The 26,832-nt window shown below is 54.3% G+C and overlaps 15 protein-coding genes across 15 annotated transcripts; 9 read left to right on the forward strand and 6 right to left on the reverse strand.

Moving 5' to 3' along the window:
- Positions 1–1,756: 1,756 nt before the first annotated feature.
- On the forward strand, positions 1,757–2,635 carry LTR77_004684 (uncharacterized protein; the record flags this gene model as incomplete). The annotated part of the gene is made up of 1 exon (XM_064801937.1): positions 1,757–2,635. One exon carries the CDS (start codon positions 1,757–1,759, stop codon positions 2,633–2,635), a length of 879 nt encoding a protein of 292 aa, XP_064659298.1.
- Positions 2,636–2,998: 363 nt separating this feature from the next.
- On the forward strand, positions 2,999–3,440 carry LTR77_004685 (uncharacterized protein; the record flags this gene model as incomplete). The annotated part of the gene is made up of 2 exons (XM_064801938.1): positions 2,999–3,110; positions 3,181–3,440. The coding sequence occupies 2 exons, from the start codon at positions 2,999–3,001 to the stop codon at positions 3,438–3,440; spliced, it is 372 nt and encodes a 123-aa protein (XP_064659299.1).
- Positions 3,441–3,609: 169 nt separating this feature from the next.
- On the reverse strand, positions 3,610–4,860 carry LTR77_004686 (uncharacterized protein; the record flags this gene model as incomplete). Its single annotated transcript, XM_064801939.1, has 2 exons — positions 3,610–4,729; positions 4,856–4,860. The coding sequence occupies 2 exons, from the start codon at positions 4,858–4,860 to the stop codon at positions 3,610–3,612; spliced, it is 1,125 nt and encodes a 374-aa protein (XP_064659300.1).
- Positions 4,861–5,381: 521 nt separating this feature from the next.
- On the reverse strand, positions 5,382–6,328 carry LTR77_004687 (uncharacterized protein; the record flags this gene model as incomplete). The annotated part of the gene is made up of 2 exons (XM_064801940.1): positions 5,382–6,166; positions 6,214–6,328. The coding sequence occupies 2 exons, from the start codon at positions 6,326–6,328 to the stop codon at positions 5,382–5,384; spliced, it is 900 nt and encodes a 299-aa protein (XP_064659301.1).
- Positions 6,329–6,833: 505 nt separating this feature from the next.
- Positions 6,834–7,520, reverse strand: LTR77_004688 (uncharacterized protein; the record flags this gene model as incomplete). Its single annotated transcript, XM_064801941.1, has 2 exons — positions 6,834–7,376; positions 7,425–7,520. 2 exons carry the CDS (start codon positions 7,518–7,520, stop codon positions 6,834–6,836), a joined length of 639 nt encoding a protein of 212 aa, XP_064659302.1.
- A 1,048-nt stretch (positions 7,521–8,568) lies between these two features.
- On the forward strand, positions 8,569–9,523 carry LTR77_004689 (uncharacterized protein; the record flags this gene model as incomplete). Its single annotated transcript, XM_064801942.1, has 2 exons — positions 8,569–9,065; positions 9,202–9,523. The coding sequence occupies 2 exons, from the start codon at positions 8,569–8,571 to the stop codon at positions 9,521–9,523; spliced, it is 819 nt and encodes a 272-aa protein (XP_064659303.1).
- Positions 9,524–11,164: 1,641 nt separating this feature from the next.
- RRD2 (Serine/threonine-protein phosphatase 2A activator 2) lies at positions 11,165–12,442 on the forward strand (the record flags this gene model as incomplete). Its single annotated transcript, XM_064801943.1, has 1 exon — positions 11,165–12,442. The coding sequence occupies one exon, from the start codon at positions 11,165–11,167 to the stop codon at positions 12,440–12,442; it is 1,278 nt and encodes a 425-aa protein (XP_064659304.1).
- Positions 12,443–12,517: 75 nt separating this feature from the next.
- LTR77_004691 (uncharacterized protein) lies at positions 12,518–13,501 on the reverse strand (the record flags this gene model as incomplete). Its single annotated transcript, XM_064801944.1, has 1 exon — positions 12,518–13,501. The coding sequence occupies one exon, from the start codon at positions 13,499–13,501 to the stop codon at positions 12,518–12,520; it is 984 nt and encodes a 327-aa protein (XP_064659305.1).
- A 646-nt stretch (positions 13,502–14,147) lies between these two features.
- Positions 14,148–15,192, forward strand: LTR77_004692 (uncharacterized protein; the record flags this gene model as incomplete). The annotated part of the gene is made up of 3 exons (XM_064801945.1): positions 14,148–14,432; positions 14,489–14,737; positions 14,791–15,192. 3 exons carry the CDS (start codon positions 14,148–14,150, stop codon positions 15,190–15,192), a joined length of 936 nt encoding a protein of 311 aa, XP_064659306.1.
- A 296-nt stretch (positions 15,193–15,488) lies between these two features.
- On the forward strand, positions 15,489–16,448 carry LTR77_004693 (uncharacterized protein; the record flags this gene model as incomplete). Its single annotated transcript, XM_064801946.1, has 1 exon — positions 15,489–16,448. The coding sequence occupies one exon, from the start codon at positions 15,489–15,491 to the stop codon at positions 16,446–16,448; it is 960 nt and encodes a 319-aa protein (XP_064659307.1).
- A 215-nt stretch (positions 16,449–16,663) lies between these two features.
- On the reverse strand, positions 16,664–17,900 carry LTR77_004694 (uncharacterized protein; the record flags this gene model as incomplete). Its single annotated transcript, XM_064801947.1, has 2 exons — positions 16,664–17,765; positions 17,857–17,900. 2 exons carry the CDS (start codon positions 17,898–17,900, stop codon positions 16,664–16,666), a joined length of 1,146 nt encoding a protein of 381 aa, XP_064659308.1.
- Positions 17,901–18,820: 920 nt separating this feature from the next.
- On the reverse strand, positions 18,821–20,284 carry LTR77_004695 (uncharacterized protein; the record flags this gene model as incomplete). Its single annotated transcript, XM_064801948.1, has 2 exons — positions 18,821–20,222; positions 20,274–20,284. 2 exons carry the CDS (start codon positions 20,282–20,284, stop codon positions 18,821–18,823), a joined length of 1,413 nt encoding a protein of 470 aa, XP_064659309.1.
- A 539-nt stretch (positions 20,285–20,823) lies between these two features.
- Positions 20,824–22,953, forward strand: REX3 (RNA exonuclease 3; the record flags this gene model as incomplete). The annotated part of the gene is made up of 2 exons (XM_064801949.1): positions 20,824–21,093; positions 21,166–22,953. The coding sequence occupies 2 exons, from the start codon at positions 20,824–20,826 to the stop codon at positions 22,951–22,953; spliced, it is 2,058 nt and encodes a 685-aa protein (XP_064659310.1).
- Positions 22,954–23,347: 394 nt separating this feature from the next.
- LTR77_004697 (uncharacterized protein) lies at positions 23,348–23,894 on the forward strand (the record flags this gene model as incomplete). Its single annotated transcript, XM_064801950.1, has 2 exons — positions 23,348–23,797; positions 23,847–23,894. 2 exons carry the CDS (start codon positions 23,348–23,350, stop codon positions 23,892–23,894), a joined length of 498 nt encoding a protein of 165 aa, XP_064659311.1.
- A 617-nt stretch (positions 23,895–24,511) lies between these two features.
- On the forward strand, positions 24,512–26,704 carry LTR77_004698 (uncharacterized protein; the record flags this gene model as incomplete). The annotated part of the gene is made up of 1 exon (XM_064801951.1): positions 24,512–26,704. One exon carries the CDS (start codon positions 24,512–24,514, stop codon positions 26,702–26,704), a length of 2,193 nt encoding a protein of 730 aa, XP_064659312.1.
- Between the last annotated feature and the right edge of the window lie 128 nt (positions 26,705–26,832).

Below are 26,832 nucleotides of genomic sequence, written 5' to 3' on the forward strand. Positions count from 1 at the left end.
CACAGGAGGAGACGCCGGTGATTACAATTCATTCGGTAGTTTTCACTCAAACCAGAGCGCGCTGTACCCAATCCATGGCCAAGCACAGAGTCCACACGTGGTTGAAACTGCCGCGCTGTGTCGGGTCGTGTCATCGGCCAAAGCCTATCGGCAATCCACGAGAGAGCATTGCCTCAAGTTCCCCATCGCAAACGTAAAAGCGTTGCGCAAGTCGATTGAACAAAATGCTCCAGAGTGGACGGGATGCTCCACGGTGGAGCGAGGCAGCGGAGATGCCACGAGAAAGGGCTGAGCAGAGTCAGATGCCATCAGCCACAGCGAGAAAAAAGCCATCGTCCCAGCGGTATAAGCTTTGAAGATGCGGTCGCATAGGCTGAGTCGACTCTATCTAGTCGACGGAAGGGACGAGTTGATTTGGAGAGAATGACCAACAACGTGGAACGAACAAGGCAGGTTGAATTATGCATCACCCTAAGCAATTAGACGGAGGCGATTATCCAGGCCGGCGGCGCAAGTGGCGTGTGGCAATGACTCGTGGGCACCGGACCTACCGCCTACAGATCCGTGCAAATTGGCGCCAACTTCTCAGCATTCCCTTATACATGGCCCACGTGCGTTGCTGTAGGGAGAATCCCGGCCGACCCGTGAACTTTGCCATTCTCCTGGGCCGCGGTATTACGTCATTGCTGAGCCGCTGCCGCTGCTACCACCACGCCTAGATCGATCGGTTGACCACGTTGGCCAAGCACGCCCACCGCACCCAGCACCACCGCTCATGCAAGCGCTGAGCCCACGTTCAATCCTTGTTGGTACACCAAGCGCTAGCCCCTACTGATGCAGCTTCCACTCTCCACCTATGAGGCATGACCCTCGCCATGAATGGAAGTTCCCATCTTTGCGATCTCGGTCTCCAGCTTGGCGATGGACTTCTTCTGATACTCGGTGGATCTCGACACAAGCTTAACGTAGATGGCGTATTGGGCGACCTCGGCTTCTAGGAGTATTTTGAGGGCGCTTCCTTTCGGGCGTGGCAGAGGAAAAATTCAGGTAGCTGTACCTTGCTTCGGTGACGACTCCTCTTACCCAGAAAAGGCTCGAGTCAGCGAGAGGCACGTTACAGAATGTGAGGATCTCAGTATACTACGGACGGGCCTGTCCTTGTGACGAAGGGTCCAACGAGTACCATGGCACGTAGCCCGACGGTTTTTCTGGCCAGCTCGGTGTGAAGAAAGTTGGAGAAGGCGAGATGAACTTACCAAGTTCGCTGCACATGGTAAACATTCTCCAGCGAAGTATCGCGCCCAGAGCCATACTTTTTTAAGCGGACTGAAACACAACGGCACGCTTGACCTCGGTGTTGCTGTGTCTCTGTCATGATCATGTGACGTGGTCGGTGCTTTGAAGGGATGAACAGACTTTTCACCTGCTCATTAGATAGGCTATGTATGCATCTTCTGCCTACGGTTACAACAGATGTCAGGACTATCGACACCCTCTACGACAGCCATATAGATAACATCCACATTGTACGTCCCTTGTTCGATAAACAAAAGCAGCGGAAGGTCTTCGTTCCATCAAACGATACAGTACCCATCCCGCTGCCTTTTGCCAGATATTTGCCGGTGCGGATGACTCCTATCGATGATACAGGTCTCTTCCGCTCATGACCACCTCAATGGTCAGAAACGTGAGACTGACGTTGACTTGAATCTATCAGTGCGGTGATAGCGAAGCCGAGTCACGAAGCAGTGTAGCCATGGCAGCACCAGCTCAGAAGACCGACACGTCGAAGTGGTACAGCCCAGATCCTCCAGATATCAAGCCTGATGCCAAAGAGGTGCTCGAGAAGTACAGTAAGGTGCCGCCCGAGGATATTGAGGCTCATGTGTCACGCATTGTAGGTTCCATTCCAACACTTCTGCTTACAGCACTCAACTCACCTCCTGCTCAGCGAGATAAAGCGTGGGCGATCTTCCCATACCCATGTATTGGGCAATGGCGCTTTCTCGACCTCGCGATCAGCCAGCATAGCCACTACCAGGAGGTCCTCAATCGCATGCGCACCGGAGAGCAAGTCTACCTTGACCTGGGATGCGCCTTCGCCCAAGACATCCGCCGCCTGGTCGCAGACGGTGTCGACAGCAGCCAATGCTACGGCGCAGACCTACGATTGGACTTCATCGACCTTGGCTATGATCTGTTCCGCGACAAAGACTCACTGAACAGCAAATTCATCGAAGCTGACATCTTCGACCCTGACAGCCCGCTGAAGCAGCTTGATGGCGAAATCGACATCATTGGTGCTTCCTCTTTCTTCCATCTCTTCAGCTGGGAAGAACAGAAGTCCGCCGCACATCAGGTTCTCAAGCTAATGAAGCCTCGAGGCGGAAGTCTTCTGGTCGGTCGCCAGGTTGGAGCTCGAGAGCCCGCCGAGAAAGCTCGCGGGGTGCAGATTGGCGCTGGGAGTAGGTTCCGCCACAACCTCGAAAGCTGGCAGAAGTTCTGGAAAGAGGTCGGAGATGAAGCTGGAGTTCAACTACAGGTGGATGGTACGGACAAAGATATTCCAGATGCTTACAAGAACATTCTCACTTTCGGAGATCTTGTGCTGGAGTTTGCGGTCAGGAGACTGTAATTGGAGCGCACGCCTACTGACGGGTCTGATGTTGCGCTTGCAGCTGTTACTGCTAAACGAGAACAATACTGAGCCTCCTGGCTGCTGTTTTCTGGTTGCGGAGGCTGAACTGTTGACTTTGCATGGAATGCTTGCACTTTCTCCCGTTCAACAAAGGCATCTCCAACTCCACGTTGAAGAACAATACTAAGTAACATCCACCTTTTGCGTCAGCATCACCGCTTTCAACATCAACGGCGCCGAAGACAACGAAATGGCGCAAAACAATAGTAAGGCGAACATGGCATATAACGATCAACTTTCTTCTTTCCAGAAGAACTCACCGATCTTCAACCGCACGTCGAAGTTTTCGTTTCATCCACCATGAAGTTCCTCATCACTCTCCTAGGCCTGTTGGCCGTCATGCTGGCGTTTGCCGATGCAAAGCCCAAGTACAGTGCAGCTGACCGGGCGTACTCTTGCAGGACCCAGCACCGTAAGTACAGCCGAGAGAACCCCGTTTACGACGTCAAGGAACACTCTCGCTAACTCTTATCTTTGTTCAGACGGGTTCTACAAAGCCATCACCAAGTTCTGCAACAACGACGGCATCGTCATTTCCAGTGGGTATGGCGACCAAGGCAAGAACAACAACGGGCATCTCGTCCAAATCACCGGGAACTGCTTTCCCGCGCAATGGGTACCCAAGGGGATCTGTCAGTGGCAGTTCTACACCATGTGTGCCACGTCGAACAAAGGTGGCGCGAAGCGTAAGAGGTTTGGGCACGGCAAGTGCCAACATTGGAGTTTGTTCAAATTCCAATAGATGACCTGGAGGATTGGAGAGGGGATTGTGTCCGTGGAGGATGGGGAGTGGGCGAGACCATTTTGGGTAGATCACGTACTGAAGTAATGACATCTCGATCGCTTCGCATTTCGCATTTCGCTACGCTACGCATTCAAATGTCTCAAACCCGTCAATCAGGTGAACGCCTTTACTGCAAGTTCCTCTCATTGACCAGCGTAATCCTGTACCGCGGCTTGCCAGCCTCAAAGTCCTGAATTGCCTGGTTCGCCTTGTCCATCGGATACGTGTTAATCCAAGGCTTGACTTTCTTCTCCGCAGCTAGCTTGAGCATCTCTTCGATCTGCCATGGAGGGCCGATCAAGCTTCCGCCCATCTTAATGCCCTTCAGCACGAATGCGAAAGCATACATGTCGGGAAGTTTGTCCTCTGGTGCGCCGACCTGGATGAACGTCCCCTTGACTTTCAAAAGTGTCAGATAGTCACCCAGCGGCATCTTCGGCGATGAGACCGTGCAGACGATGAGGTCGAGGCTCCGTGCATGTTTGTTGGCCCAGTCTTCATCATCGTCGGTGGCGATATACTCGTCCGCTCCCAACTTAAGGACGTCGTCCCGCTTGTTGTTCTTCCTGCTGATGCCCACCACTTTATCCGCTCCGAGTGCTTTCGCAAACAGCACGCCGAAGTGACCGAGCCCGCCAACACCGACGATTCCAACCTTCATGCCAGGACCGCAACCGTTGTTCTTCAGAGGCGAGTAAACGGTAATACCACCGCAGAGCATTGGAGCGGCATCCTCACTCGCCAGCTGGTCTGGGATCTTCATGACGAAGTGCGAGTGACAGCGGTGGTAATTGGCGTATCCTCCGTACGAAGTCCCTCCTTGCGGGTACTTGGCAGCATACGTGCCCACCATGTGCTGGCAGTGCTGCTCAAGACCTGCAGCACACTCGTAGCAGTCCGGCTTCAGACACGAAGCATTCTGCGCACCCACTCCAACTCGGTCACCGACCTTGATACCCTTCTCCGCCTTGCTGCCAACCCGGACAGCCTTTCCAACGATCTCATGGCCGACGCAACATGGGTATGGTGTTGGTCCCCATCCTGACCGGAGTGTGTGCATGTCACTGCCGCAAATGCCGCAGTGAGTGATTTGAATATCCACGTCGGTCTCCTCGAACTTCTTAACATCTGGGAACTCCTGCCAAACCATCTGACCTTTGGCGGAGTCTGGGTTAGTGCCCATCCATCCTTCGAACTTGTAGTCCTGGCTCTCCGGTGCGACCATGTTGGGCGAGTCCTGTGGTTTGCTGAATTGGAAGTTTGATTGAGGTGATGAAAGTTGGAGAAGTCTCGATGGCCAAAGGAAAGGGAGATACGAGAGGACTCAATATATATACATCGCCGCCACGAGACTTGAGAAATCATACACTTACGGCATCATCACTGCGCAAACGGGTACACAGTCGGCTTGTCGTTGGCTTTCGTACATATGCGTGCTCAAGTCCGCTATCGCCGTTGTCAATAACGGTTCAGCGTGACGAAAAGACGCAAGATCCACCTTTACAAGCCAATGCCACCCGTCGTAGGGCAGATGGCTCCGAATGGTAGACAGGTTGAGGATGTATAGACTCCCGGGTGGGTCAGATGCAAGGGACGAGATTGCCACCGGCTGATAAAGCATTGTCGGAGATCTGTCCACGCAGGCTATGGGAAGAGATGGTGGCCGGGTGCACTGTGTGTGGATGTTGGACGGCGAGGAAGGATCATGTTGGTGTGATTGACTTCTCCATTGTGATGTCATCGATACAAGAATTTTCGGAAGCGGGCGCGGACGCGGTGCGGATGCGGGCTTGGGAAAAGAACGAACGATCTCCGATCTCTATGTTGTAAGGAGAAGCATTTTTGACCGCTTGTCGATGAGTTGACATTGGCCTGGCGTGTTTTCCAACCTTCTCAATCTCATGGCTTTGACTCTCCATTTGCTGCAGCCTCTTTCGGCGTATGATCCTTTTTCTTGAAGAATCTGCTGGTGTCGCCCATGGGAAAGCTGAAGAACAACGACTCCTGGCACATGAGATTGCCCAGGGTATAGTATCCCAGCATCCCGGAAGCAAAAGCAAATGCACCTGCTGCAGTCCCGACAGCGCTCGCCGTAGCTGCTTTACCGTCGGCGATGAGGAAGTACTGCGCGGCGACCAGCGTGAACGCCATCTGCACCGTGAAGAAGATGCCAATGTACACGAGGTTGAGCGGGAGCGAGCCGAGCAGGAAAAAGATGTTGAGCACCGCCCACACTTCACCATGGTCAGCATGCAGACATTGTGTTGATGAAGGAGAGGAAGACTCACTCAAGACGAAGAATCCAACTGCGTTGTTGTACTCTGGACTTGAAGCTCCGCCATCATAGCTCGCCGCAACCCCAAGGAATGGCGTGATGGTGAAGCCAAACCCAGCATAGAAGAAGCCGAAGGCAGACAAGACCGTGTAAGCGTAGATGTTGCCGAGTACGATCTCCCACTGCGCTGTCACCACCATGCCGATGCCCGCCACGCCGAAGAAGTCCCCAATAAAGGCGTTGGTTACGCCGACACCACGGAAGCCCATGAGTGCAACGGAAGCCCATGAGTGCAACGGAAGCCCATGAGTGCCAGACTCAGAGTCGTCAGGGTTGTCGCGAAGGCTCCTATGGCGAGTGCGGTTGGACTGCCGAGCTGTGCCTTCAAGGTGATGGGGACTGGGATGTACTGTAGGCCTCCTGGTGATACGGTGCCATTTGCGCTGGCAGTCTTACCGGCTGCGAGCTTCTCGTAGAAGTCATTGTTCGTGACGACGTTCCTCACGTCTTCTAGCTGCTCAATTCGGTTCTCTAGGTGACGAATGTGATTGAGGTGGTGTGCTTCCGCCATTTTCAAGTAATAGACCGAGATACGAGTAGCTTCTACCTACCAGAATGTGCTTCAGCAAAAGTATCCATAGAGTCGGGACGGCTGATCTTATGACCCTCTTCACAATGCATCGTTCTGCGGGACGACTCAATTGCGTGCTGCAGACTCTCAAAATCGCCGACGTATAGCCATCCCTACTCGCGCAGGCATTGCGCGAGCGATGCGAGTATTCGGCGCAAATATCTGGGATACGCAAGCGTTAGCTTCGATGGTGTGATTTTTGCGGTGGATCTGCGAAGAGAAGAGCATTGTGGAGGTTGAAGAAGAGCAAATGGATTTCCTAGCGCTCGAATCCGAGCCTGCTCCATTTCGTGACTGCTCAGCAGTTCGCACGCTCTCGGCACGTAGTTTAGACAGACCCTGCTCACGTATTCTCCTCGAATCGCCATTGATATGTTCCCTTCTTCCCGTAAACCGCGTGGTATCCTTGAGTATTCATGCCTCCCTGAAGTCTCCTCTTCCAACTTCAAAGAACCGCCGCAAGCTTCCCACGCTTCCACGGCTCCCATGATGGCTCTACTTCCTCCCTCGCCCTCATGCACCCCTTCATCAATTTGCCGCGCTTCTTGACAGGCTCGTCCACTTCAGGTCCCACGACGCCGAGCTCGCGCAATTTCGCCTTGACCTTCTTAATATTCGCCTTCAGCTGTTCGCGAGTGTACTCTTCGTACATGTGCTGAGAGTCGCCTTCGAACATCGACTCCGTGGTGGAGAGTTCGTTGATGTCCATAGTAGCTACGGTCGTCACAGATGCCCCGGTTATCACAGCGCCTCCGGTTGCTCCAGCCGTTCCATCATTTCCATTGACAAGCCCGTCCTCGCCTTCGGTGACCAGCGCAGTCTCCTCTACCGGCCCTCCTTCAACCTCGGCCTCGGGCTTCTCATCGCTAGCGGCTTTCACTTGGTGTTCGTCTGCCAGAACCTTGATCGCCAGCTCGTCGTCTCCATCTCCGCCCTTGTCAGCGGCCTCGCTGTCTCCGCCCTTGGAAGCATCGATCTTCACTCCTATCTGGAGAAAGTTAGTACAAGAGCCCGGATAGAGAGCCATGCGACCCACCCAATTGACTCCGGTGAGCAGTGTGAGCTGTGTCTGGATGTTTGCGATGCCTGCGTGCAGCTCCGACTCGTCCCAGTCCCAGTACGTGCGCGCCATGGTGAAGTGAGGGTGCTTTGGCTGATATCATGTGGGTGGCGTCGCGCGGTAGTATTGGTACGATGCTGCCGTGGAAGTATTGTAGTAGATTGTGGTATATCCTGGTGATTGAGTAGTAGGTGAAAAGAAGATAAGATATGAGATGTCGAGGTCGAATGAACAATGCGAATGAGCGAGCAATTGTCGATGTGAAGTTAAGACCGACCTCACCTCACGAGACCTCACCTCATATGCATACGGGTTCCCACTTGATCACACCAGCTCCGGCGAAATTACCTATTCATGAAGTTCTGTGGGTTCATATTGATTACGCCTACTGCCGCACCGGCTTCGCCATCTTACAGTCTCGAGCACACTGACTGGACTTTCGATGCATGACCACGAGAGACATCAAATCCGGACGCTTACATTCCCTGGACGTAGGACTGGCCTGTCGTTGTGCCTGGAAATTGATGGCATAAGTCCATGTTGTCCATTTGCGTTCAGGCCGTGGGCCATGTGCCGCCAACAGTCGAAGAATCACTCATGGCATATCCAGGAAATTGTTGCAAGACTCGGAGGCCGCCGTCTTGACGACTGGAGCTTGATCAACAAGACCGTGATAGTAAGCCCCGTTCTACGAGAGAAGTGGAAGGTAGCGAGAGGAATGTGATGAAAGAAGGTGGAGGTGGAGGTGGAAGTGGAAGCGACCGTCTTTGGAGAACGGTGAGCACAGACCTCTTCGCTACAGGGCGACAACACGACCAGCTTTGTCTCTTGAGTGAGTGCAATCGCGAAATACAATGTACACTCATCTTCTACGTGTATGCCTTCGACTATACTCGGAGAGCGCATATTGTGCAGATGGTAAGGAGACAAGATCACGATCTGCTCTCACGGAGGAAGGAAAGCCAATGTGCATAGCCTCAACGGCAGGATCAAGTAACTTGCTGCCTTGCTGTTCTACGCCATCATATCTTCTTCTGACACATATCACGTAACACTCACGAGGGCAGAACTCTGATCACGAGTCGAATCGCAACACCAACGCCACACCATCCACCACACAATGGACCACCCGCCTACATACGCCGCAGCAGCTGGCCCTCCCAAACGCTCGATTCAAGACTTGCGAGCTCAGATCATCGCCCATGGCACAGTCATCAGACCCGAGCACGACAACCAATACGGGTCAGAAGACCATATCGAGGTGATCGTGGCAGAGACACCCGCACACACTTCCGCCCAGCAGGCGTCGCGCACTCCCAACTTCAATGGGAAGCAATCCACCGCTATGAAAAGTGACGGCACGCTCGACTTCCAGCTTCGAAAGCAGGAAAATGCGGCTTCGGCTTCGGCTTCGGCTTCGACTGCTGTGGAGAGCAAGCATTATGCTGTTCTGATCAAGAGGAGTGGTGGCACTAAGATTCGTATCATCCTCAAGGGCGCGCTCAAGGACACCGTGGAAGAAGCACTGGAATGGATGCTGGAGCAGACAGAGAAGATCATGCACGACATGATTATCATGAACTCGAAGCAGGACACTGTGGATGAGTGTGTGGTAATGTGAGCTGCATTGAGACCCTCAACGACCGCTTCGTTACCTCTTTCCTCCGACCGTCCCTCACTTCGGCGGGTTCATCGTGCAAAAGCAGTACCTCGCAATCTTTCAGTCTTAACCAGCTTTCTGCATGACGAACAGTTCCTGGTTTGCTTCCTTGCTGGTCTGTCCGGTGGCGTTGATCTTCTGGGTGCCTTTGGACGAGGTTCGAGCGAATGCCCACTCATCGGATGCTACGACCACTTCTTCGATGTTGAACTCGACGTCCAGGGCGAGCATCTCGAATCATTCCTTGTACCATTCCGCTATGGCTTCACGACCAATCTGTGTCTGGGAGTGCTGGGCCATGGTGATGCCATCTTTGGCGTACAAAAGGACGATGGAGGCTGCATCGGAAGTCGACGATGCCGTCACGATAGGCGTTCAGGGTGGCTCGGATGGCTTTGTCGGCGGAGGACACTGATGTATGTCAAGTTCTGCTAGGGGGCCGTGGCAGTCATTGCTTACTGTTGACTTTCGAGCAATCGTACTCTTGAAAGAAGTGATATCAGGATCTGACTCTACAAGCTACGAAAGGAAGCTGGACTCTATGTGATGAATCAAGTGGGCATCTTCAGCTGCGCGCCCCTGCTGTTTTTATGCTACCGATGGCCGCATACAACGCTTCCGCCAGAGACATCATTTCTTGTGGCCAATGTACTGCCGGCAGCAGCTTTTCTACAGTTTCGGCATTCGAGGCGAACAAGTGGCGGAGCAATGGCGTCGTTCGTGCCGTCTAACGGGCTAGTCCAGCAAGTTCATACCTGTAGATGTTCTCTCCCCTGGCCTTCATCGTATGTTTGAAGTCGAACGATTGGTCCAAGGCTTTGGTCAGCCCTGACTAAACGTGTCGACTGTGGAGGAGTACAGCGAAGGCGTGGGGGCGTCATCAGGCGGCCACACGAACCCGAGCCGCAAAAGTTAGGTGAGGTTTCCTTTGATTACCTTCGTTTGCTTTGATATCGCTTGCAGTGCGCCAGCTTTTGGGATTGAGCAGCTAAGTATGCTCAGATACCTCATGCATTAATTCCGGTCGTACCAATAGACAACAGCCTATAGGGTGATTTCAGAGTGGAGGGTGCGCCCTCGCGGATTGCTTTCATAATCCCGTCTTATGGCGCAATGAGCTAGGCCGAAGAAGGAAGTAGATTCCAAATGGATCAGACAAAGGCGCGCATATAAGATGTGGGCTATGACCCAGCGCGATGCAAGCAACTACCTCGACATCCCAGATGCCTCCAATGGACTCACTCACCAAACTGTGGACGTTCTGTCCTTCGTCCGGCCAGATCTCGCTGCCGACCATCCCAACTTCAGCTTCGACAGGACCGAAAACTGTACGGCCGGCTCCGAAGAAGTAGAAAACATGCGCATTTGGAGGAAACGAAAACGTTCCGGATAGATGAAAACCAGACTCATACGACTTCCCTCGTCACCAACCCAGCGCGAAGCAGCAATCCGATGCAGCATCCCAGAGCCACGAAACGTCCAATCCCGAGGCCGGTGGAAGTCCCTGATCCGCATGGATGTGCTGTCGTGGATGACCTTGAGATGGCTGCGTTGACAAGGTCGGAGGGCACGTCACCTCGAGGGATGAGATGGGAGTGTTTAGAGCGCTTGTACCCGCGTCGAGGAGAGAGGTGCTTTGGGACAGACCGATATGACGGATCTGAGAACAGTATGGAGCCATCTCGGATGTCTGAGCAAAGCTGTCATGACTGGAGTGAAGTAGAAACCCGATGGCTTCGCTACTAGCTTGCATGTGAAAATGAGCCCGCGCTCCTGCACGCTCAAAATGACTGCTTTGTGTTGCGTTCCAGTAGAATTTGAATAGTACTGTTCGCGGAACGCCATCAGCGTAGGTGCTGTGCGGTAGGATGACCATTGTCAAAGTCAGCAATAGGAAGTTTCCAACATCTTCACCTGTTCACATCTGAGACAGCCTGATCGCGGCCGAGCTCCGAAAGCTTATCGTGTTATCGATCAGCCAACCAACCTCTGAAGATCTCACCACTGTCACCAACATCGAGAGCCCAACCCATCACAGCAACTACCCATCGCCAACATGCCTTCAGCGACCCCCATATCTGACGCGGAGCTCCCAGTTAACCCTCCCGATCTGTCGAAGAAGCTGCCCAAACTAACACCACGCCGACCACAACCCGAACAACGAGCATCGAATCCGCCTGTTCCTACGCCGCAACTACCCAGTCCTCCACAGCTTTCCGGCCACAAGTACTACCCACCGAGTCGACGGATCCTGTCTGAACACGACCACCAGCTGTTCCTTGCCTCGCCAACGCACGACCTGATCGTCAGCTTCGTCTTCCACCTGTCCGACTCAGTTCGCAACACCACCATATCGCAGGTCAGAGACTCGCCAGCTGCGCAAGACCCAGCGATCACCGCGCTCCTCGCCATCTTAGACGAAGCAGAGGCTGCACTTAAAGCATGTCCACCGCTTGACACGGGCTCTCGCTTTGGTAATCCGGCCTTCCGTGACTTCCTCTGCAGAGTCAACGACAATGTACCGGCGTGGCACAAGAAGCTGGGACTCATAAACGAGGAGGCACAGGCTGAGGTGTCTGCCTATCTTGCCAACAGCTTTGGGAATGGGTCAAGGATTGACTATGGCTCAGGGCACGAGCTCAACTTCATCCTATGGCTCTTGTGCCTTAGACAATCTTCCCTGCTGAAGGACAGCACGTTCCCGGCTCTCACCCTGATCGTATTTCCTCGGTATCTCCGTCTCATGCGCGACGTGCAGAGTACCTACTACCTCGAACCGGCAGGCTCACACGGCGTCTGGGGTCTGGATGACTACCAATTCTTACCGTTCCTCTTCGGTGCCAGCCAACTGCTGAACCACAAGCACATTCGACCACTCAGTATTCACAACGAACTGACTGTCGAAGAGTGCAAGAAGGACTACCTCTACCTCGACCAGATCGCATGGGTGAACAGTACCAAGACGGTGCAGGGTCTGCGCTGGCACAGTCCAATGCTGGACGACATATCGTCCTCCAAGAACTGGACAAAGATTGAAGGCGGTATGCGGCGCATGTTCCTGGCAGAGGTTCTGGGCAAGCTGCCGGTTGCTCAACACTTCTTGTTTGGCAGCTTATTACCTGCTTCAGAGGACATGAGCAAGGATGCTGAGAGCTGGGTTGGCGAAGGCGATGTGGGCGAAGTCGAGGTCACTGTCGACGGGATGAAGCATACGCACAGTGCGAATAGCTGGGGTGACTGCTGCGGGATCAAAGTACCCAGCGCAGTTGGTGCAAGGCTGGAAGCGCGGAAGCATGGTGATGCAGGGGAATTGAGACGAGTACCGTTCGATTAGCGGTATGTATCAAATCTACTCGATACCCTGCCGGAACAGTTATCTACTCCCAGCGGTGCCCTGGGGAGCGGAAGGCTACATGTGAGCTTTCCCATTACCTGAGTAACCGACTGCCGTGCTCGCGACGCTCCCTCTGACAGCATCGCTGCCTTCTGCAAAGGCATCTTCGACCTTATCGACAACGCCCCGCCGAACGCCATCTAGCTCCTTTTGCAGAGCCTTGAGCTCCTTCTTGTACTCCTTCTTTTGCTCCTTGTGCTTGGCGACCTTATCCTCCAGCTCGACGGCTTTCGCTTGTGCCTGGTTCTGGCTCGGACCGTTCTGCGCATGCGGGTAGTTGGCGACCTGGTCCTCCCTCGCCTCCTCGTACAGCCTCTCCAGCCGGTCCCGCTCCTGAATTGGATGCGGTCGCTCTCCTTCTCCCCATTCGAGGAAATCAATGGTCGCAAATACTCGCTCGGAAGCCTCGATGGCCTTGACGACTTCTCGGTACTGGTCTCGAGCCCTCCTGAAGCGGACAGGCATGCCTTGTCCAGTGAGCCATGCGAGGACTCCTGCAACTACGGTGTTGATCGCGCCCAGCACTGTGAGGGCAGTGTTGGAAGAACGCTCGCCTGCCGCGAGAGCGGTAAGGGTCGCGGCGACCAGAATCTGAAGCAAGTACAAGCTCACGATGAGGTAATTCGAGACCGAATACATCACGCGATTCTTCATATCCTGGCTCAGAGCGCGATCGTAAAGTCCCCGGTTGCGGAAGCGCTCCTCCGCTGCTTTGGACGGCCGAAGGATGTCGCGCCAGACACTTGCTGGTGGCTTTTGGCGATCGACGAGTCCACCGCCACCGTACTTGGTGAAATGGATGCCCACGAGGGTCTGGAAGACCTTGAGCTCCGATCGTCCATAGCGTCGGTGGTGCTCTGAGAACTCGCTCGCGAGTCGGTCTTGCTCTTCCTCCTGTTTGCGGATTTGTTCGCGCTTCGCGTCCGCTGATTCGCCTCGTCTGAAATGGAAGCGACCGGACTCTAGGTCTTCGTGGTCTTTCTCTGACATTTGTGGCATGGCTGTGAGCAGATGGAAAGAAGAAGTACTCGAAAGTTGATTCTGAGAAGGAAAAGAGCACTTGGGGTGGCGTGTTCATATACTCCTCCATCGTTTCATTCAAAAGGAAAAACGGCATTGTGGATGTTGGCGATCAACATGACCTCCGCATCACCGTGATAAGCTGTATTGTCCAAAGCTGGTGTAGACGTTCAGACGATGCCAACGGTCGTGCATACTACATCACGCTATATGTAGCTTCAACCACTCATATCTCATATCCGAGCCCCGGCGTGCACTCTTCATACTAGGAAAGACCAACGATCTGCGCATGGTCAATGTCACCATGATCGGGAATCGCATATCTGACATGGCATCTCACCGTGTCGAGATCTTGTTGATCCGGGTATATGGTGCGAATGGTGGGCTTGCTTTTGCTTTACCGTTCGCCCGACGTCCTGACCATTATGAGACTTCATCTCATTGGTCGAGTGGTTCGTCTCGATCTTGTGAACCGATCGAAGGTGGTAGAGAACGGGCAGTGAGTGTGGTATGCTTGGCGCATTGGTGGTTCCCAAAGGGGTAGTGCTCCGCGGCGGCACCCCCGAGCTCCGTTTGCTTGCGCGAGAACAAGACTGTGAAAGCCAGATGTACACCATGGATGGCGATGTCCAGCGACGAACCTGTTCACGATGACACCAACGACAGCAAGCAGACACCAGCAAAGCCTTCGGAGCCAGCGGCGAGGTCGAACAGAGGCTACAGCATCTTCACGGTTCCTGCACCGCTGAAGCGCATCTTCGACCGTTTCCCACTGGTGACTTACGCTGAAAACGATGCGCCGTTGCGAGCACCAACGGCTAGAGATACGCACGGGTTACACATTTTCACGACAGCAAGCGACGCACGCAATGGACGGCCAAGCTTCAATCCGGCTTGCTTGAAGTGGCAGGTAGGAGCCATATCGTCCTTGCTGGCACGGCCTTGACTGACTGGCTTGTACTTCAGACCTTCTTGAAGATTGCTGGAGCGCCTTTTCACGCGGTTGCTTCGTCGAATCATGCCTCCCCATCCGGGTCGCTGCCATTCCTCCTCCCCACTGCAGCAGACCAAGCCACCACACCAGCTCCAATCCCGAGCAGCAAGCTGAGGAGATGGGTGAATGCGCAGAGTGGAGCCAACAAGAGTCAGGAGCCGTTGGACGTTCGTGGAGACGCATACCCTTCGCTGCTTGAGGACGGCGTAAGGAAAGCATGGGTATGCTTCAACCCTTCCGCTAAACAATATACGAGTGCTGACAACTTGAGCAGCTCTACCAGCTCTACATCAACCCAGCCAACGCTGCGCTCGTCGACCGCCTCTACGTCTCACCATGCTCGTCGAATATATTCGTTCGAATGACCACCTCCCATCAGCTTCAGCAGGCAGCTCAACACGAGCTCTCAAAGGCATCTGCATCGAATACGATACACGAGGCAGATGTGCTGCAAGAAGCTGCGGCCTCCTTCGAGGCTCTGTCGACTTTGCTTGACAGCGACGAGTGGTTCTTCGGTCGAGACGGTCCCGGCCTGTTCGATGCCAGCGTGTTCGCATACACCCATCTCATACTGGATTCGGATATGCAATGGCAAGACAATGCTCTCAGCGATGCTTTGATGGACCACGGCAACCTCGTGAAGCACCGAGATAGGATGGTTGAAATGTACTACTAGCTGATTCAATGCATAGCGACGGCGTCGGGAAGGTCTGGACCTAGGTGAGGTTATGCAGCTCCATATCATACTCATCAATTTCCATCAAACTTGAGAACCGACCAATCGACTGTCGAGCTTCAAGGTACATGGCTCGCAAATCTGGTTGTGGCGTCAATGATTGTGCAACCATCTTCATGACTCACAGTCATTGCGGAGATGAAATTGGAAGCTTAAACTAAGGCGGGCTGTACAAGAATGTCGACTAAGGTATAGATTTTCGCGATGCAATACAATACTCACTGGCGACCTCAACAATGACTCAGCCATCGTCTGCAGATATGACCTTCGACAGCTCGCTCGTGGATGTCCAACGATCGTTCTCCTCCACAGATACCAACACTACCAGCTCGACTGGGAAAGAAAATATGCCGCCATCAGATCACTCGGATCCTGTTTCAGCACCTACCTCACAGTTCAAGGACGTCTCCACGGATGAACTGTACTCGGAATGGGCTGCGACGTACGATACGGACGGCAATATCCTGCAGTTCATCGATGACTTACAGATGACTGACCTCTTGGAGCAATTCGTTTCACTGTGCTGTGCGCAAGACCTGGATTCCAACGATTACCGGCTTGATATACTGGACTTAGGATGCGGTACTGGTCGCAACACGCTCAAGCTCTTACAAACACCTTGGCCTACCGATCGCGATGTCAACGTCCACGGCTGGGACGGGAGTCAGGCCATGCTGGACCTCGCCCGGACGAAATGCGCCAACGCAGTCTCGTCATCCGCGAGTACCAAGATGGTCATGGAGTTTGCTGCTGTCGACATCTCGAACCCCGAAAACGTCCCAAAGCAGTACGACGACCTCTTCAATGGCCTGATCTCAACGCTTGTACTCGAGCACATCGAGATTGAGACCTTCTTCGCCATCGTAGCTCGGCTTCTCAAACCTGGCGCTCACGCTCTCATCACAAACATGCACTCCGACATGGGCAGACTCTCACGTGCAGGGTATAAGGCAGCGACAGGTGAGCGGTATAGAGCTACTTCGTACATCTACACGCCTCAGGAGACTGTTGAGGCTGCGGCGGCTGCTGGACTGGATCTCGTGGGTGAGATTGACGAGGTCGCGGTGGATGGGAGGATGATTGACGGCGGCGTCCTGGACAATGGTGTGCGTGTTGAGAAGGGTGGGGTCAGGGAGGGAGCGAGGAAGTGGGTTGGGACGAAGGTGTGGTATGGCATGATGTTGAGGAAGAGATGAGGCCGGTTCGCGACGGGTGCATCGTGACGCCATTTTGAAGACGATTGTTCAGCGCACATGTCGACCAGGACTCGTCTCCTCCAAAACGTGAAGACGGCAAATATGTTACATATGCACATGTAAAAGTACTATCAAAAAGCTGAAAGGACACCGAGAAGCAAATGGACCAACTATCGTACATTTCAAAGCCATCACTCGCAATCACCACCTCGCCCTTATGCCTCGACACCCTGCGGCGCTTGTGCCGAATGCATCTTCCGTATGATACACTCCCGATCACTAACCCATCTGCCATCCGACGGCCTCCGATACTCCCGCACATGGACCCGTCGTTCCCATTCGGAGAATCCAGGCGGACTCGCTTGGGTAGGTGATGTAGCTGAGCGTGGACGGAATGGGTCCGCAGGCGCTGATGGTGCTGAAGGGCGAGCTGAAGACGGAGAGGAAGAAGTCGCTCGACTCTTCTGTCCGGTCGTTGCGATCTGTTGGTTCTGCGCAGCTGATCCGGCCTGCGTGGTTCCATGGGCTTGTGACGTTCGGCGTGAGACTTTAGTCCCAGGCCCATCACTATCTTTCGGAACAGTCGTTGCCCGGCTCCTCGAAGCCACCGCGGTCGTAGGACGAGCACTCGTAGCTCGAGACTTGAAAGACGACCTCGACGGACCCGCTCCGCCATACCCGTACTCATCCCCAGTGACGGTCGCTCGACGGCGTGAAGCCCGCGTGCTTTGCTGCGTTGCCGTGCGATCATCCACGCCATATCCCTCGCTCGTGGCACTATCATGGCGTCGCAGCGGTCGTCGAGACTTTGGCCTTGAGTAGGCGGTGCTCTCCCGCACGCTTCGCCCGCCTTGATTCAGGGCGTTCACGTTTGTCTCGGTCAAGGGCACGCCATCAGTCACGGCAGTCCCGTCCTGAGAGCTGTACCTCGACCGGAGAGGCGGGCGCCGGGTTGATGCTCTGGTGGAGATGGTACTGTATTGCCGTCCCTTCGTTGGAGCACGAGACTGGATCTTGGAGATGCTGTCGGATGGAGCGACCGATGGGGCACGGAAGGCGATGCCAGTCTTTCTGTCGTCTTCGTCCACTTGTGTTCGAGATTTGGTGGAGCGGGGGACGTTTGACTGCCATGCTGGTGCATCGTTGGTGGTAATCTCGTCTCTCCAGGAGGACCTCGATTGATAAGCTGTCCCGGATGCGTGTGAGATGCCTGGGGCTGGCCGAGACGCCGGGTTCTCGGAGGTCCTGCGTGTTCGTGCGGACATGGCGGTAACGGTAGATATCTTCTGTGCTTGAATGTCTTGCTCTGTCTTTCTTCTTGGAATGATGAAAGAAGTCCGAGACTCTTACCGTCCGTACCTACACTATATCACAATCGCGGACCATGGGAAACGCCCACCTTACATACCCGGCCGCATCGTCGACACCGCCAGACCTGCGCCAGGTCGTCATATTGCGTTCTGCGGCTCCTCGAACTAATGCAGGCGCATCCTTGTCCGAGAATCGGAATCCGCCAATTTGCTCGATGCCCTGCGTTAGAGGCGCTTGGAGGAGCGGAAGAAGCTTTTGACAGGAGCCAGCGCAGCCTACAAGGACGTGGGAGGATGCATAGCGTCATTACTGTTTACGGTAGTCAAGTGATTCGTTCTTTGTTACTGCCAATCCGAGTTCGGATATATAGGTGGTGTTGCTGCCCAACTGCGGGATGCTATGCACTATGCAATTGAATGCAGCGAAACATCGGGCAACGTCTTATCTATCTGCGTTTACGTACTTTCGCGGGCGAACGACGGTTCGACGGGCCTCCAACGGTCCGAGCAGCGCGCCAGCCGGATGCTGGCTGCTCCCAGTACTCCAATGGTTCCTCCGGTCATCCAGCCCAATAACTCGGCTTCCCGCTGAGGCGTTCTTTTGCGTGACTTAAGGCCAGCTCCCCCTTGGGATAAACACTCCTCCTTGGGACAGCTCAAACAAGCATGGCCAATACAGCGCCTATAAGCCTGCAAGCCCGAGAACTCTTCGTCCAATTCCTACCTGTCCGCAAACTGATCCTGCAACCGGCCAACCCAGCCCAGCCCAGCCCTGGCTTTCGCTGGTAGTGGCCGCTCGCTGCTCGTTCTAGGCGGACTGCTTCGGGATCCACCTTGCGGCTTTTGTGGTCACGAGTCGATTCCGTTGTCCTCTCGATCGAAGTCAGATCGTCAGCGTTCACGGTGATTTTTTGCAGATCGGACAGCAGGCGAGTGCTTTCTCCTCGGCGGATGCTGTACGCCTGCATGTGGTCTCGACTCCAGTGGCGGAGGGGCCCACTGTCATCACTCACACCGTCGCTCAAGTAGTCGTGGCGATCAAGTCTGCTCAACCCAACCGCTTCACACCTCAAATTTCTCCGCCCAATGCTTGACGACCGCCTCACCCTCCTCAAACCCGGCCTTCTTCGTCCTGACCACAATGGCTGCGTGAGTATGACGGTGCTTCTGGATATGTACCGGATACTTCTTGATGCCCAACGAGTCCAAGCTATCGATCATGTCGAATTGCTCCTCCTCAAGCGCCAAGATTGGGAAGTCGGAGTCCTCCTTCCGGCTCTGCTTCCTAGCGAGCTTCTGCTCCTCGTCCAATGATTCGGTGCTGGAAGTCGCTGGAGTCTGCGGCTCCGGAGGTGGGGTGGGCAGGAAGTCTTTGTCGTCTGTGTCAGTAAGTCGCTCGTAGACGCGATCCTGAACTGCTTGTGCTTCTTCCAGCAGTGGTATGCGGTAGCGTCCGAGACTGATACCTGCCTGCCCAGCTTCGTGGAGCTTGACCCGCTGCGCAGACTTGTACGACTGGTAGACAGAGTTGACCAGGAAGGTAGGTACGCCGATTGGCAGAATCAGGAACATCACGGCGTAGAATGGCAGATTTGTGCGGGCGCCTTGAGATAGCATGCTGAGTCGTTGAGAGTAAGTGAGATCCTGTATCTTCGGTTTCCGAGGCGAGACTGGGTGTGAAGGATCCAGGATGACCGGCTCATCCTGACCAGGCAGGTAGTTCAGATCTATCTTTTCAAGGTCCACGAATGGGTCTGTCCTGCTGATGTTCGCCGTGAAGTATGGCACACTCCGGTCGTTGATCGTGTTCGCATATAGCGACTTGTTCTTGAACATCCGCAGTCCCTTGATGAAGATACTCTTCTGATCCGACATGACCGCAAGCAAAGGTCTGCCGCTGTCTCGGAATTGGTCCATCATGAACATCTGCTGCCCGGAAGTGCTCAGAGTGCGCGAGCCCAGGTTGTTCCAGATATACGCGCCGTAGCCGCGCTTTGGTGTGCGCACGCCTAGATGCGGCGTCGCGAACGTGGTGAAGTTGACCGGCTCGATGTCGTTGAACAGCCCATTCTTGTACAGCAGACCAATGGCGTATCGTGACACAAGCCCACCCAACGAGTATCCAATCATGCTGATCCGCTTGATCTTCGAGCCAGCCTGCTCCAGCTCCTTGATCTTCTGCTCGATCTCGTTCGCAATGCGCTCGCCTCCCACTTCCACACCATCGTACGTCCAGCCATCTGCATTGCTCTTCGCAGCGAGTATGTGTAGGCGGTCTTCCGGATGCTGTGCTTGTAGTGTGTCTCGCAGATAGTTGAGGTGATTGGGGTTGCCCCATAGCCCATGTACCAGGACGCAGAGGTGTTCTGCGGTGGAGGCGGGAAGGGAGGCCATTGTTGGTTGGAAGTCGGGGAGTCGTCGCAAGGTGTGAATGACAATGGAAGAGTCAATGGGAGGTGCACACCTACATATAGTCCTTTGAACACGGGCGTAAGTCGAGTGGCTTTAATATTACATCCGCGCCATGATGATGTCGTGGAAGCGTGTTCCTGCGCCATGCGGACCTTCAATCGTCCGGACGAGCCGCATTGCGCACTTTGGGCAGTTTTAGTCGACCGTAGAGCCGGAGTCTCGACCTCACTTCACTCCTGTGCCGTTCGTCTTCAGCACCACCACGGATAACATCTATCCGGCCTGCAGCCGTTGCTCTCACATCGCTCTGGCAGCAGCACATGCAGCTTCTGGGCCACAACTCAACCCATGCTGGTCAGCGGCGCCGCATTGAGTAAGGCAAACATCAGCTCTTTGTTTGCGGCAGCTGCAGTAGGGTTCACTGTGCTTTTCAGCAATCTGCAGTGATACAGGACCCGACCTCCATCACTCTCTGCTATACTACCTATATGAGTCTGGAACTCATTCGTAGACAACAGTATACGAGCAGTACTCGGCCGCCCTAACTTCGGACTGCATCGGATTGCCACCGACACTGCCCTTCTTCACTCACCAACATGATCTGAGAAACAGCCATATAAGCTAGACCAGAGCCACAGACCAGCTCTGCCATTATGGTCTTCTCGACAACTACCCTGTTCAGGGGCATAGCTTGTCCATCGAGCAAGCAGTGTGGGTTGACGAACTGCATCTTCTCTCACGACTCAGCTGCTACATCGACCTTGGATGCGAAGGACAACGCGGCTGCTAACACTACGACTACGTCAGCGCCAGAACACAATTCTTCTCAAGAGCCGCCTACTAAACGGAGGAAGGTGACATATGAGAACGGAGCTGCCAAACCTCTCAGCAGAGCCGACTTGATCCGCTCAGAACTGGCAGAGGTCAGATCTAGTGAAGCCAAGGCAAGTGTCCCGAGTCACATGCACTCGACTCTTTTTGACATTCACTTTTAGTCGACCAAGCAGCCGCCAAGCCTGTCAAAGTCCGTGTCACCTCCGCCTACAAACGTGAGCCTCACGTCACGCTCTCGAGGTCTCGCGACAACAAACAAAGATCCACTTCAAAATGGTGTGGCTGGCGTTCAACCTCCGCCTTCCAAAATCCAACTCGGATCGCATGAAACCCTCAATCCGCGGCTTATCGCAAACGACCCCGTAGGACACAGCAAGCGATCTTTGTTCCTGAAGCACTTGCATGGCGAGCTGGCGAAGCTGAACTCCGTGGTCGCCAAAGCGGAAGGTTTGGAGCCCAAGCATCTTCTTCACCTTAGCGACTCGGAGATCATCAAGATCGCTCTCGACGACGAGGAGAAGGCGGCGCGGGAGTCTTCCATGCTGTATCCGAACATCATCAAGCAGCGCATCTCCTTCTACCGCAAGATGACTCTCGAGCAGTGGTTGCAACATCTCAAAACGACCTTCATCACCGAAACGCCTAAGCAGAAGACAGAGAGAGAAGCCAAGCCGCTTGATACTGGCTTGACACCAGAGCAAGAAGGCCTGATAATCAACCACGTCATTGCAAACCAAGCCGAGCTCGTCAAATATGGCTACATACCCACTCCACCGACAGAGGCCGAAGCAGCAGAAGCTGCTGCAGCAGTGGAAGCCAGCAAGAACTTCGAGGTCTGCGATCGCTGTGGCGCCAGGTTCCAAATGTTTCCCGAGCGCAACGACGAGGGGCAGCTGACGTCAAATGGCACCTGCAAATATCATCCGAGAAGGAAGATCGTGCCGCAAAGGACGAAAGGCGACGTGGCCAGCGGTATGACCAAAGAAGCATATCACCCCTGTTGCAATGGCGTTGTGGGCTCACCAGGCTGCACTGAAAATTCGGATCACGTGTTCAAGACAAACAGTCCTGCTAGAATGGCTGCCGTACTGCCCTTCATCACCACGCCCGAGAATGACCAACCGAAGACTGACAAGAATGGGCGGCGGCTGAAAGGCGTCACCTTCGATTGTGAGATGGGCTACACGACCTTCGGGCTCGAGCTCATTCGCCTCACCGCAGTCTCCTGGCCTGCTGGAGATCAGCTGCTCGACATTCTAGTGCGGCCACTCGGCACGGTCATTGACTTCAACAGCCGCTTCTCTGGTGTGTGGCCCGAAAGCTTCGCGAATGCACAACCTTACGGCGAAAATGAATCCACTTCCTCCAACGGCTTCACTACAAAAGACGCGACTACCTCTCCGCTCCCGATCGTAGGCAGCCCGCAACGCGCACGCGAGCTTCTCTGCCAATACCTCACCCCGAAAACGCCACTCATCGGACATGCGATTGACAACGATCTCAACACCGTCCGCCTCTGCCACCCAACAATCGTCGACACCATCGTCCTCTTCCCGCACCCGAGAGGCCTGCCGTTGCGCTTCGGTCTCAAGATGCTCACCAACAGGCACCTTGGTCGCACGATCCAGAACGGCGGAGACCAAGGTCACGACTCGCTCGAAGATGCGCAGGCGACAGGAGATTTGGTCAGGCATAGCATCGGCGAGAAGTGGAAGCTGCTGTCAGCACAAGGATGGAGAATGGGCCAAGACTGCCTCATCCCGCCACCATCTCGAGATGATCTTCCGCCATCAAAGTCGAGCGAGGAGTTTGCGCAGCGGTTATTCGATGAGGCGTTAGAGCGTGGGAGTGGTGCGAAGAAGCGGAAAAAGAGGGGTTCGGGTGATGATAACGCCGAGGATGGCAACAGTGGAATTGGTGTGGGGGCTTTCTTGAAGAGGGATGCGTAGACTTTGTTCTTCGACGAAGGTAAAGAGGATGAAGCTGATTGAGGGCATAAGGGTGGTTTACGAAGGCGAGAAGCGGCATACAGCTCCAATGAAAATCCCTGCAAACTTCAAGAAACCATCGCCATCCATCTTTCTACATTTACATGTAACGCCACTCCGTCTCTGAAGAGGTCACTCTGTTCTGTGTCTTGCTTCGACCTCACATATGGAATCTCAAGCTCACAACACCCGAGGCCCGATGTCGCATCAATACTTCAAAGCAACAAACACGTCTCTTGGAGAACATGCGGAGAACATGCAGTGCATCACATACCATTCCTCAACACCAAAGACAATAGAAAAATCCAACGAATTGTCCTAATATTGTCCTACTAAAACATAGCAAGAAGAAGCCATGTCACAAAACCTCTGGCCCGAATACCGCGACAAAATCGCCGGCGGCTGGAAATGCATCACCTACGAAATGTTCGACGGCGCCGGTCCCGACCGTAAACTCATCGCCAAACCGCACGGCGACGACCCCTTAGGTAGAGTCCTGATAAGTCGCAACGGCTACCTCTCCGCGCACATCGCGCGTCGAGATCGCATGGGCCCTTTACCATCCGGCAAAGCGTGGCAAATGGGCGAAGACAGGGAGGTAGCGCATGTCGGGCGCGGGCTGAGTATGTATTGCGGGTATTTGCAGGTGTTCAAGGATGATGAGGGATTGTTCTGGGAGACGACGGTGGAGGTGTGCAGTGACCCGAATAGGATTGGGGGGAAGGAGGTGAGGCGGATTGAGTATTGGGAGGAGGGTGGGAAGGCGTACATGGTGTTGCAGCCGAAGCAGGATATGATTACTGAAGTGAGTTGATCGATCGAATGTAGGGCAGAGAGTGCTGACGGGTTTGCAGGATGGAAAGAGGACGAGAGCGATCATCAAGTGGGAGAAATTCGAGTGAAAGCGATGATCGTAGCAACATCAAGCCACATTTTATGAACACTGACCTACTGATGGTATCAGCAACTCGAAATCTGACAGTTTTGCGCAATATTTGTATGCGAACCGTTCGTGGCGTTCGAAGGCAACGCTCAAGCGGCAAGGTTGTGCGTCCTTCTCGTTTCACGAAGCGCCTGCCCATTGGACGCCTTCTAAGCGAGGCGACGACACTGCCTTCAACAACACCAGGTCGCGAGTCATTCATGCAGCCACGAAACATGTCAACGACTTCCCGGAAACCCATTCGGACGGTGGCTTGCTGTGCCTTAGGTCTGGCGTTGTTCAGAGCTCGCGTACAACCACTTCGAACTGCTTGACTGATATCTTGCGCAACGGTTTTGCGCGAAGAGCGGCTCAGAGACAGGGCCCAGCATACGATTGATGGCGCATGGATGCAATGCAGTAGGGCCTTCAGGTCCGCATACTGAAGTGAACATTGTGAGTACAACATAAGTACTCTCCTCTCCGTTTCCTTTCGTCCTCCTATCGTATGCTCGTTTGTTCGTCTTATTCCTACATTAGCTCTGCTTGCGCTCTGTGGCCCTCCCGACATCTTAACTCACGACTAGCCGGTCTACAATGGCGTCGAGACTGGACGTCAGCATGGATCAGATCCGCCTGAGAATTTTGTCAAAGGACAGCTCGTTGTGCTCCATCCAGGACGTCTGCCAGTGGATTTCGGCGGATGGCTCGCATTGTCTTAAACAGAAAAACACACTCTCGGAAGACAAGGCTCGAGAGATTCGCTCGTTCTGGAACACTAGCACCCCATCGGAATTGAGCAGCCTCGCCGCAAGCATGTGCGAGGATGTCTTTTGCGCCGAGCATGCAGCAACCGCGAAACTGTATTGTCCAGAGTCCAGCAAGAGGATCAATGACGACGATGCTCCCGCGGCAGAAAGCCAAGGTTCAGGCACGGAAGTTGCGGTGCCAGAAGAGGTACAGCTCTTGTATTTTGGAGACGACGGTACGATCCATAGCAACTATGTGTCAACCTCCACCCTTCCACAGCATGAGAAACCCATATTCGACCAAACCGGACGAGTAGCGACTCTACCCTCTGTCGCGAGGAAGCAGACTGACGATCGCGGGTGCCTTGCCGAATTTTCGGGGGAGGACGAGACCAGTGGCTCCAACAACGAGGATGCTGGCCTTGTTGGTAGATGCACGCTGCAGAACGGAAGAGCAGAAGATGGCGATGAAGGGAATGTCCACCACGCAGACCGATGTTATAAGAGAAACAACATCGGATCCGACGCATCTGTCGATGCCGATGTGCAAGTGAACGAAGACAAATTCTCCACGCCGAAGCCAAGGGCACACAAGGCCGATCTGGACCCGGACTCCGCAAGCATTCCGCACACTCGGCCAACCTTGAGTCCGTACGCCAGAACAGCATCAGAGACCGCGGCGATTCACCCTATGTGGGATTATGAGGTCGAAGCCAACGAAGGTTGCCTGTCGAGAAAGTTTGAGGAAGACCTTCAGCTGAACGAGGTTGGAGCCCACGGAAAGCCGAGGAAAATTCCATATGGCTTCGTGTACGCAGTTCGAGATCCTGAGCTGCAATGGATCAAGGTTGGCCAGACATTCGATCCCAATCTATTCAAGCGACTTGGAGGAATCAAGAATACTTGCAAGCCAGGCCCGAGTGATGGATCTCTGAATCTGAAGATCTTAGGTGGCACCGGCAACACCGCCATGGTCGAATACAAACGCCTCGAGCAGATCGTCCACCAGGCTCTGAAGCCTTACAACGTGACGTTCCGTTGCCGATGTAAGGGAGGCACAACGCACGAGGAGTGGTTCAAAATTCCAGGCCAGGTGGCATTGGACACAATCCATTTCTGGCAGCGAGTGATGCTGCAGAACCCATACTGTATACCTGCAATCCCGCATCCTGTAACGTATCCACTTGGCGAGATTTGGGTGGAAAGGTTGAACATGCGGGTGAAGCCAGGCCCCGACGAGCAGCACACCGATCATGAGACAAGGTTGAGGCGTTGGAAGCAGACTCTATTCCCGGACGCGCCGACGACAGACGGCTTGGAGAGTAAGGTCCCGGTGTCGACTGTGCACCAACTGCCACAGCGTCCTAAGTTCACGGGACGGTCGAGACAACTCTCATCCAATGTAGCTGTGGAGTTCAAAGGCCCCTCTTCGCCAGAGACACCCAGCAGAAAACCACGAGCAGCCAGCGCACAGCCTCAGCTCGAGTCACTGGAAGAGAATGTTCTTACAGCTGACAATACAGAGCCAATGATCAACAAACTGTTGAAGCCAGCGGAAATGGGCCAGTCCGGGAACCCATCGGAGAAGCAATGTGCCGAAAATGTGACGGCATCATCCGCACAGTACACCTCAGAAGGAGTGCTTCAGAGCACCCAAGCGTCTGACTGCCAGACCAAGCGCAGCGTTCCGTTCGCCGTGCCAGCGCCGAAGTCAGAGCCATGTCCTACGTCAGCAGACGCGAGTGACTCGTGCTCGTCGCAGCCAGCTAGATCACTACCGGGAGAGAAACGCCAGGAGGAGACTTCGACTCAGCTAATCAGGCAGGTCTCGAAACTGCTGCAGTCCGTGAAGCAGGAGATGCCTCCATGGATCTGGGATGACGTGGTCCGCTTCCGCTGGCAGCTGGCGTTCGCTTTCACTTTTGGCGTATTCACTCCCTATGTGCCAGCAGGGCTAGCATTTGTAACCTGGTGCGTGTTCCTGCCGCTCTTCGTGGGCGAGCTCAGGTCGTGGTCGGTGATGGAGGGTGTCTCTGTATGAGTAGTATCTACCTTAGGCGTACGGATATCCGGGAACTGATTGTGCATGGTTTCAATCGTGAGCCTGATCCATCATCACCGTCAGGACCAATCCGTTGAGCATCAAGATCATATGCTAGTGAACACGTT

This window comes from Saxophila tyrrhenica (genome assembly GCF_035928015.1).
Source record: "Saxophila tyrrhenica strain CCFEE 5935 chromosome Unknown scaffold_7, whole genome shotgun sequence".
NCBI lineage: Eukaryota > Fungi > Ascomycota > Dothideomycetes > Mycosphaerellales > Extremaceae > Saxophila > Saxophila tyrrhenica.